The 11,732-nt window shown below is 33.8% G+C and overlaps 1 protein-coding gene across 1 annotated transcript; it reads right to left on the reverse strand.

Annotated features, from left to right (window-relative positions):
* Window positions 1-7,908: 7,908 nt before the first annotated feature.
* Window positions 7,909-9,038, reverse strand: LOC143547550 (uncharacterized). The gene is made up of 2 exons (XM_077038950.1): window positions 8,666-9,038; window positions 7,909-8,357 (listed from the first exon to the last, which is right to left on the reverse strand). The coding sequence occupies exons 1-2, from the start codon at window positions 9,036-9,038 to the stop codon at window positions 7,909-7,911; spliced, it is 822 nt and encodes a 273-aa protein (XP_076895065.1).
* Window positions 9,039-11,732: the final 2,694 nt, after the last annotated feature.

Raw genomic sequence — 11,732 nt, forward strand, 5'->3', positions numbered from 1 at the left:
TTTTGTATGTCTCTTAATATGTACAGCATGCATAATAACAAATTATTATACAAATCAAACGTTCCTAAAGGCTTACTTTATGTAACATCCCGAAAATTCTGAAAATAATATTAATTATATTAATTAATATTGGCAGGAAAGTTTACTCGGGTTAGTGGGGAAATAATAAAATAAAGTAGGAATTATTATGAGTCGGGCTTGTGTTGGGTTAAGTAAAATGGGTAATGGATTTGGATTAGAAAGGAAGGAAGATAGACCATGGGCTTAAGCCCATGACCCAAGATATATAAACCATAATTACCCATTAATCCTTTCATTTTCCCATATTTCATACACCATCCAAAACACACACTTAGCTCTCTCTCATCCTACTTTCTTTCTCTAGCCGAAATAGAAGAAGAATCGATTTCCGACCCGAGGTAATGATAGTATGATATTGTAGAGATCCAAACCCGTTAGATCTAGTTGCGAAACAACGAGCCAACACCCTAAATCATAAAACTCACGAGATCCGGATGGAATCGGGTATAAATCGAGGAAAAGATGAGCTTAGGGGTCACCCTAGCTAAGATATGGATCGAAAGGGACAAAAAACGGTGAAAACGGTGCAAAAATACGTTTTTCCGGTCACCGCCCGTTTTTCCGGCGATGACGATGCCGGAAAAGATGTACGAGGTTAAGAGAATGTCAAGGAATATTCTGACATTCTTTGACCTAAACCTAGTTCGTTAGCGGAGACTTAACGAATTAGAAGGTAATTCGTTATGTCTTTCATCAAAGGGAGATAACGAAGCATAAACAGTTCGTTAAGCCTTTCGTTAAGAAATAAATGACGAACTAACCCCAAGTCGTTAAGTAGTTCGTTAAGGGAGAACTGACGAACGAACCCCCAGTTCGTTAAAGGTCCAGTTCGTTAAAGGTTCAGTTCGTTATAAAGTTCAGTTATAAAGGTCCAATTCGTTATGACGACCAATTCGTATAAAGGCTAATTCGTTAAGAAATAACGAAGGAGCCTCCTTCGTTAACGAACCAGATAACGAAGTGGACTTTGGCAGAATTACAGAATGGTCCCTGGACTTGTGATAGAATGATATAATTACAAAGAAGCCCTTGAACTTTTAAGCTAGCAAATTAATTAATGATTTAAAATTCTAATGGAAAATGTGTTAAGGCAGTTAATGGAAATAAAATTTTTCCAAGCTGACCTTGCAGCTCGACCCCAGCCAGGGGCTCTGCCTCTTGTACCCCGCTAGGGGCTGCCGCCCCTAGAACCCTGCTGCCAGGGGCGCTGCCCCCAGACCCCCATTCGTTGAGGGTTATAATTAAACTAGAAATACGATATGGAAAGTGATAGTAAATAATACGCGTAATTGTTATACAGTTAGCCGTGCATAACTAAAGGAATGGATAACCATTAACGACGAACGTAATCACATTCAGGTGAGTTTCTAGCCCCACTTCCTTGTTATGTTTTCGGGGTTGTGTGCATACTCAATTTGAAGTGTGAATACACTTACCTTAAGTGGTAAATGTATGCTATAATGTTTGATACGATATATATATATATATATATATATAGATGTTATGAATGGATGTATGTCGATGCGTGAACGATCATCGGATATTGCATGTGTAGACAGGGAAGGTAACGTTTGTCGGTGCGTGAACGATCTTCGGATATTGCGTACCGCCAATGGGAATGATCTCCATGTGGTTATTCGTGTGTGTAAATGTTATGATGTAACTTGGTTATTACGTAAATGATGTAATGATAGAAAGTGTGTTGTAGACCAGTAGAGGTAGAGTGTGATAGAAGTGGCAAGGGTCTAGTAAGGTTATTAGTGGCATGACGATAGTACGTGGTAAGGTAAGCCTATACATGCCTTCGTTATTAAGTGGCATAACGTGAGTGTGTGGTAGGGTAAGCCTATACGTGCTTTCGTTATTAAGTGGCATAACGTGAGTGCGTGGTAGGGTAAGCCTATGCGTGCTTTCGTAAACAAGTGGCTAAGACGTAAGGATTAGTTGATTAGGATTATGCGTGAACCATTTTGAAATTGAGAACAATTTTGGACCATAAAAAAAATTCTTTTTTAAAAAATAAAAAAACAAAGAAAAAACGTAAATAAAAAAATAAAAAAACAAAAAAATTTTATATTTTATTCCGGTTTCATAAAAAAATTACAATTAAGTATCGGTTTAGCAAAACTATACATATATGTATAATATGTATTTTTAAATTTTATACATGTTATTTTTTATACACATATGTGCAATTAAAAAAATGCTATTGTACATTATTGAGCAGAGGGTCTCATTGGAAACAACCTTTCTATTTCTATGGGGCAGAGATAAGGCTGTCTACATCTTACCCTTCTCAGACCCTACCATAGCTTTACTATTTGTGGGATTTACTGAGTACGATGATGATGATGACATATGTGTACATTATGTAAATCGAGATTAAATAAAAATATGCATATGTGTATAATTAGGTTTTTTTAATGAAATCAGGATGAAAAATAAAAAATTTTGGTTTTTTCATTTTTATTTTTTTTTGTTTTATAATTTTTTAAGATGTTTTCTTGTGGTCCAAAATGGTTTTTTCAAGAAGGAATTAAAAAAAGTGAGAAACTGATAAACTCTTCATTTTACATGTAATAAAATGCTAAAAAAAATTCATTTTTCATGTAAAAACACATTTTTACATAATCTTTTTTGAGTTTTGTTTACATATAAACACATGTGAAAGTCATTTAAAAAAATAATCTTATTTTAAGCTAAAAAACGATAAAAAAAATTTCTACAAAATTATTTTTTTTATTGGAATGTTCTCTACATGTATTTATAAACAAAAAGTTTAAAAGTTAATGCTATAACTAATTTTTTACATGTCAAATCGAGGTTTATATTAGTTTTTTACATGTAAAATGAAGAGTTCCCAGTTTTCAACTTTTTTTAGTTCATTTCTGAAGCTGTCCACACACACACACACACACACACACACACATATATTCTTACATTCTCTCACTTGGCCGAGTAGTAATTTATGAGTATTATATTAGTCTTATCAGGAGTTAACACTCATTTTAACTTTAAACTCAAATTTGAGCAAAGAAATACATTCATTGAATTAAACATTAGCTCAAGACCCCCATTAATCATACTGCAGTTCTTATTTAAAACCTAAGTAGGTATAATCAAAATTTTCAAGTGTAAGGCCCCAAACCCGGTAGCCCTACTTTAGCGTCGGATTTACTCATAAACACAGTTCTTACAAATCAAAGTTAATTAAAACTTTCGCGGAAACGTTAACTTTAATCATTCGATACAAAACAATCAATCCTTTCTTTAAAACCATAACATAAAACATCACAGTTAAAACATCATTTCTTTCATTTTCAGATGCCAGCCGTTCAATCCATGCCGTGTGCCAACCTCATGCTAGCTCTTTAACCTGTTCATCTTCGTGCATACTAAAAGTCAGCTACGCTGAGTGAGTTCTAGTTAATCAAGCAACTTACCGTACAACCATTACATGCATTATATACGTATCCGAAGACACATAGTCCAGTGTCCACTGTCTACCCTGTTCACCTTACCGCTTAACCACTTTTATATATTTATATATATATATATATAGGGAGAGGATCATGAGAGAACTCCTTTTTATGGAGAGAACTAGAGAACTAATAATGAAATATTTTTAATTTAATAATAAAAAATATTTTTAAAATTTTTTTTCTTTCATCCTTCTTATATGTTGTTATTCTTCATCATATAAAAATATAAAAATGAAAAAAAAAATTAACGAGTAATGCATATATGCAATACACCGACTTTTTTTATAATGCATATGTGCAATAGTGTGCATTTTGATATTTTAAATAGTGTTGAATAACATATATATATATATATATAGTTGTTTGTATTGTTTATTTGCAATAGTGTTATATTATATACAAAAATTAAAAAAAATTGATATAGTGTATATGTGCATTAGTGTTGTATTACATATATGCGATAATGTGTTTTGCATCAATTATTAGTGTGTATTGGATAATGCAATTGTGTTGTATTATATGTAATAAAACACTATTGTATATATGCAATAGGCATTAGTGCACATATGCACTACATCACTACACCGATAAGCTTTTTTTAAGGAACAATATCATCTTATTAGAAGGAGGAAAGAAAAAGAAATCACAAAATATTTTTTTAAAAATAGTTAAAAATAATTCTTTACTAGTTCTCTCTTTAAAAGGAGTTCTCTCTAGTTCTCACCCCTATATATATATGTGTGTGTGTGTGTAAGTTTAAGTTCAAGAGAGAAAATGATATTAATGCAAAAAATGAATATGAGCCACTAGTTTTATTTTAAGTTTTAAATATTTAAAAATAAAATACAACAATAAATGCACTATCTCTCTCTCCAATTAATACAACTAATATAACCATAATAAATCTCTTTCTAATTAATATATCTAACTAATTTAACTATAATAATTATAAAGATAAAAACACTACTTTAGTTTTATTTTTTGTTTTCACATTCTTCATTTTATTCAACATAAATACAATTTATTCATATAATACTGTTTCTTTATATTAAAAAAATAATTTTCACTGATCAATTTATTAGCATATATCAACGTGTTTTTTAACACTAAATATCAAAACATAGTATATATTCTTTTTCAATTTTTATACCTATAAAAATTATTGTTATAAATAATAATAAAAAATATCATACAAATGAACCTACACTTGTTTCGAGCAATAAAAACGTACAACATACAAAAAACGTACAACTTACATATGTAATTCGACATCAACAATTATATAAACTACACAAAGATACACATGTCCTACACATGCGTAGGTTATATGTTTTTCGTATGTAGGTTATATGTTTTCTTATTCTTAGAACAAGTGTAAGTTATATGTTTTTGTATAAGTTGTATATTTTTTATTGACATTTGATGCAACCATATGTAAGATAATTTTTTGTATTATTTATCACAATGTAACTATGTGTTGATGGATATTGATATGCTGAGTTTGAAGAAATTGGTTTTGAATAAAAAGAAATTAACGTATAAATAAATTGTATTTTTGTAAGAAAATTTTCGTGTGTAGGTTATATGTTTTTCGTGTGTATGTTATATGTTTTCGTGTGCGTGTGTATTTTATTGATGATTTGTCTTATTCTTAAAACAAGTGTAGATTATACGTTTTTGTGTAGGTTGCATGTTTTTATTGATATCTAATGCAAACACATGTAAAATGGTTTTTTGGTATTATTTATTATAATGTAAGTATGTGTTGATGGATTTTAATATATTAAGTTGGAAGAAATTAATTTTGGATATAAAGAAATTTTAATGTATGAATAAGTTATACTTGTGTAGGATAAAAATTCAAGACACAAAAAATAAGTTATAAAAATAAATGAGTTCTTAATATTTTCCAATTATAATAATTTAATTAGTTATATTAATTAACTTGGGAAAGAGAACGATTAATACTTTCTTTATTTAGCTTTAAGTATTTAAAACTTAAAACAAAACTAGTGGCTCATATTCATTTCTCGCATTTCTTACAGTAATATCATTTCTCTCGTGAATCATCCCATATATATAGAAAAGGGTTCAAATAAAAATAAGGAGTTTCCTAGGAATAGTAAGAACCAGTAGATTTTTGACATGTGACATTACAACATATGGTTAAAGAATAATTCTAGGAAACTATGTCGGTTATAACGGTGAAAGAGTAATTCTAGGAAAATATGTCGGTTTTTAGTAATTTTAAATCTCAACCATTGATTAACATGATCCAATGGCTATGACTTATTCTTAGTCTTCCTAGGAAACTACTTTTTAGTATAACTCTCCCCTATATATATATATATATATATATGAGGCTATTATAATCATTTGTATAATATTAGATCAAAATATTAAGTATACCTTATCATATTAGTTCTGTAATTGTTGATGTGTCATATTACCTTTGATTGGGTGTATATAAAGAGATATAAATTAACATTATAATTTAATAAAAAACATACATAATATTTTATGCGTCTTTTCTCTCTCAAATCGGGTTTCTCTCAAGAACCCTAACACCATCATTAACTATACAATATAAATGGGAACTCGATCAAGTTGACAAACATGTCGACTATATTGGTTACTACTCACCATGTTGTAGCATGTTCATAGGTTTATTATTATTCATGTTTTCTAAGACTTACATGAAGTACTGATCAAAAGCTTTTCCATGAGAAGTACATTCATGATCGTTAGTGGCTCTCGATTAAGGATTTACATGCCTTGAGAGGAGTTAGGATAGCATAACCCTTCTCTCCTTTCTTTTTTATTATTGAGATGAAATCAATCCATGCCATTCACAAAACGCATGTGACTTGGGTATTCTACATGGCATCTCCAAACCCCATTTTCTATACATGGACAATGAAATTTTTGTGGGAAAATAGATATCGTTGGATACTCAAAACCTTACCAGGATCATGAGATGTTTTTACTTAACTAATACAACAAAATAAGACTATATCGTATGGTGGTGTAATTCTTTCTTCTCTCTAGTGTGGCAAGTGTTCTACGATGTCAAATTGGCACATTCCGGTTCTCGTTCTCGGGCCGAGCTCCCTATTGGAGGGAACATGAATTTCGGAAGGTATTTGTCACCAGTTATTGATAGATTATGGTCCAACTCTTTTGTTTGGAAATCAAATTCCATATCTTAGACCATGCTTAGTCGCCGTGTTACGGCGGCGTATTGGCCTATAACGCTGGGGGCACACCGTCCCCCCTCCCTCGGCGTTTTGGGTCGGCATTTTTGAACAACGTTTTCTACAAAACTCTTAAAAAGGCACGCATTGAAGTTTGGTGACCAAGATCGATAAACACAAAAACGAATATTTAAATCATAAGCTTGATCTTTGTAATTCTCATTAGCTCGAAAATTACAATACTTAAACTCTTAATGATATAACCCATAAGTTCGGGTATATATACTAGTTTAAACATGAAAACCTAATTAGACTAGAATACAAACTCCTTATCATACTCAAATACTGATTAGTAAAAACATATTTAAACAATAATTAATTAATTAATTCCTTGTTGTCCAAGTCATTGGCTCGACCTGTTCACCAAGTTATTTGTTCCATGTAAACCAAGTCACGTGCTCAACTTGATAAACAAGACACCAATCCATCATAGGCTCGATGGATCGACCTAACTCGTCTCATTGACTCGAGGACGGAAATTAAGTCCAACAATCACCCCCCTAATTTCGGACTTGAAAATTGGTGGATTTTTTACTCCGAGCATATCTCTTTTGTTTCGATTCTCCCATTCTTTTACTCTGGATGTCTCGACATAACTCACCGGTTCACCATCTTGAGGTAAAAATAATTTTGGGTCATCGATATCGTTTTCGCTTCCTCGCTCGAAATGAACCTTTCTATCCAACATAAAAAATTTTAATTTTCTTTGGAAAAGTGGTGATTTGAGTCAACCGTCTTAGGGTGGATGGACTCAGTTTAGCCCGTGAAACATTATGTAGACCAAAAGAAACTAGTTTCGGGGCAATAGAATGAGCCAAACCATGCTGATGACTTGGACAAGCATGCTGCATGCTGATTTTCAGCAGTTGGGCTCATACAATCTTGTTGATTAGTTGCTGATGAGCCATCCTTTTGGTCAACATTCTGGCCAATAGAGGAGGAACCAAAATTGTTTACATGTCACGGTGGGCATTTTGGTCACACACATTTATAACTTGATCACCTTGCTCCAAGTTTACTATCAACTTTTCAACTAGGATTTCAACATTTTTAGACCAACTCCAACCTTGTTCCCCATTAAAAATTATATCTCAGGAAACATGAATTTGGTGTCGAACCAGGTCGTTTATCCGGTACGCCTTCGTCCCGGATTTGGTACTGAGATAAATCATAGAGGTGCTTTGGTGATCAAGCTTTTTAACCGAAGTAGTTGATAACAAACACATCGGTGTTTCAACTCGGATCGGTGTTTCAACCCAAAGCCTAACCTTGTACAACCGATTTCTTGATCTAAACGACTTCATAATCACCTTTTTCATTTTATCAAGAACTAAAAGTTGGTCATCCTCCATAATCACTTTGCACCCATGTTCGGTTTCTTGTCCCAAACTTAAAATACTGCTCGTTAAGTTCGGGATAAAATAAACATTTGAGATAATTCTCTCAACATCATCATCACAAATAATTGTAATGGAACCCTTTCCTTTGATGTCGACACATGAATTATCACCAAAACAAACTTGCCCAATAACAATTTCATCTAATTCAGGAAATAAGATTTCATGCCCGCCATATAATTGTTCGTCCCGTTATCAAGGTACCAAAAACCATCCTTCATCGGTTCCGACTCGCACTGCTTAGGATGCACGTTTTCTTCATTCAACATGACTTGATCATTAATACTTATATTCATCAAAACTTCCTTCTTTGTTGCTAGTTCGTTTGCTTCGGTTAAGTTTGCTTCGGCTTGTTTTCCTCTTCTTTCCGGGCATGCCGAAGCGTAGTGACCAATCTCGTCACAGCGAAAACATTAAACCCCCGAATAATCTCTTTTCTTCCACGAATTACCTTCTTTGTTTCGGTCACCTTTTGAGTCATCACGAGACTTCTCAGATTCTCCTTTGCCCTTCCCTTTAAACTTTCCAGCCTTAGCCCTATTGAACAATAACTTCCCATTATTCTCGGGTTCGTCATCAACACTATTCACACGATCTTCAAAAGCTTTAAGACGCCCGACTATTTCTTCAAACTTGAGTGCCTTGAGATCTACCATTTGCTCGACAGAAGCTACAATATTTATAAATCTTTTTGGCATACAAGTTAAAATATTTCTCACCAATCTTGTTTCATCTATGGCGGAACCAAGTGCTGCAAATTTAGTTGCTAAACCGGATAATCTCCCGGAATAATCGTCTATGGACTCGGAATCCTTCATCTTCATTCCTTCGAATTCAGTTATAAGGGTATGTAGACGTGCTTCTATAACCCTCTCCGCTCCGACATATCGGGCTATTATGGCATTTCAAATCTCTTTAGCCGACTCGTATTGGGCTACTTGCATGATTTGATCTTCCGGTATGGATTGAAAGAAAAGAACGATCGCGACAACATTCATCTTCTCATCCGTACTTCCCGGCTCAATATCATCCCATATTCTGTGGTACCGGAACACCGCTTTAATCCGGACATCCCACATGGTGTAATTCGTTTTGGTTAGCATCGGACATTGTGGAGAAATAGTGGTTTGATTACTAGGTTGGCTTTTCATGGTTCGTCTCCAGCTGTAGGTTTATCGGAATCTTGAACTGATCTAAAACTATTGCTTTGTTGCTAATAAAAGAAAATCTTCCGATGATGAATCACTCACGATGACTTCTATGTTGGGAATATCAATTAACCAATTAATTCCCCCCAAAAGTCTTTCAACAGCAAAAGAAAAAACTCCAACCGAAAGAATTAATTGCAGTAAACAATTAGCCACCAAGGTTTTTCCCTAACAACAAGAAAACTTCCGATTGCTGTTGCTCACCGGTCGAAATTCCCCTCATGTCGCGGGTTACTCCGACTAATGATTGCAGATTCCGAAGAGACCGACCCCAAATCACCGTTGTTTGCCGCTCGGAACTTCCTCACGTCATGGGAACGATTCCGATTGCTTTCCGTCTGAACTTGGAAAACAAGAATGATTCCCGTCAATCTTCAAATAGCAAAAATAAAGAACGAACTCGTGTTTTAAACGAAACTCTGATACCAATTGAAGTTTGGTGACCATGATCGATAAACACATAAACGAATATTTAGATCATAAGCTCGATCTTTGTAATTCGCATTAGCTCGAAAATTACAATACTTAAACTCTTAATGATATAACCCACAAGTTCGGGTATATATATTAGTTTAAACATGAAAACCTAATTAGACTAGAATACAAACTCCTTATCATACTCAAATACTAATTAGTAAAAACATATTTAAACAATAATTAATTAATTAATTCCTTGTTGTCCAAGTCATTGGCTCGACCTGTTCACCAAGTTATTTATTCCATGTAAACCAAGTCACGTGCTCAACTTGATAAACAAGACACCAATCCATCATAGGCTCGATGGATCGACCTAACTCGTCTCATTGACTCGAGGACGGAAATTAAGTCCAACACGCATATCGACCGTTTTCTACGTTACCGTTTGAGAGTTGGCTGTCTCCGCCGTTGGTAATGAATGATTTGGTGAGTGGATTGAAGGTACAGATTGGTTTATGTCTCCGCCGTTTGAGAGTTGGTTTATGTTTATGTTATTGTTATGGTGGTGGTGGTGGTGGGTGAGTTATAGATCGGAGAAGGAGATAGGGATGGGTGTACCTAACTACCTACCAATACCATACCTATATCAAATATCCATTGTAAAAATAATAATAATAATAATAATAATAATAGGTGAAGCAATAAAAATAAAAATAAAAACAAAAAAAATAAGTAAAAGTGGTTGGGCGCCACGTGACGCATAACGCCCAGTGGTGGAAAGTTATGACTACAACCTCTTTTTGCAAAAAACCATAACTCTGATTGAATGTCACGTGACGCATAATGCCTAGGAAGGGAGCATTATGACTACACATGGTTTTAAGTGGCAAACTCATCCTACTGAAAGCAGTTCTTGATAGTCTACTAATCTATTATTTCTCTTTGAAAAGCTCATAAGCAGGTTCAGTGATCTTTAATGAATAAGCGAGAACTTTACGTGAGGCGTCGGTTTTGGATGGTAGTCTCAAAGCATCCAATCTCGCTTTACTCCATAGATGAATGGATGGTAGTGGCTTTTAAAAAGTTACGACTACTCAACTCTATAGGCAAGGGTTATCAAGGAAGTGTATATAAATTAATAACAAGTCATGGTCAACTTTATTGTAAGATGTGCGTGGTATGGCAGAGGTGTGGGAAACTATTGAAAGGGTCGGGGAAGAATTGTGATCAAGATAAACAGAGATATTGACTCAATGGTCAGTTCATAATTAAAATGATCAGTTCATAATTAAAATGTTCATAAAAACTACTTGTAAGACTTGATAAATCTAATTTCTGAATTTACATAAATGGCTTTGTAGTTATACATTTAAAAAAAATTAACGAGGTATAAAATTACTAATATAATCAAGGTCGGTAAAATATAAACAAATAAAATTTTCTACAATTTTATGGTATTTATTGTATAAACAATAACAATAAATTATAATTTTTTTACAAAGGTGGCTTTCTTTTTTTGTTCAGGCCAACGGACTCTTCAAATTTGAGAGCTTCGTTGTCTCATTCTGACCAGACTATGTTATAGTTGTGCTGGGAAACCATAATGCCGGCTCCACTTGACGGTCGTTATGCTGCCACACGGGAATAACTCTTTGGCGTAACACACAGTGAGACGAGAACCCGGGTGAGCTCGGGATTTGAACTAACACACAGTGAGACAAAAACCCGGATGAGTTTGAAATTTGAACTGACAACCTCACAAGACCTAACTCAAATAATTCATTGTCATAATTTACCAAAAGTGATACAAGTAGGGATCGAACTTGGGTTTGTACTAAAAAAACTCAAGTATTCTTACCACTAGACCACAATAGGGCTGTTAAAAAACTCACG

This window comes from Bidens hawaiensis, unplaced genomic scaffold (assembly GCF_021521415.1).
Source record: "Bidens hawaiensis isolate Kalapana, Puna unplaced genomic scaffold, B.hawaiensis_p1.1 tig00014730_1, whole genome shotgun sequence".
NCBI classification, from domain to species: Eukaryota; Viridiplantae; Streptophyta; class Magnoliopsida; order Asterales; family Asteraceae; genus Bidens; species Bidens hawaiensis.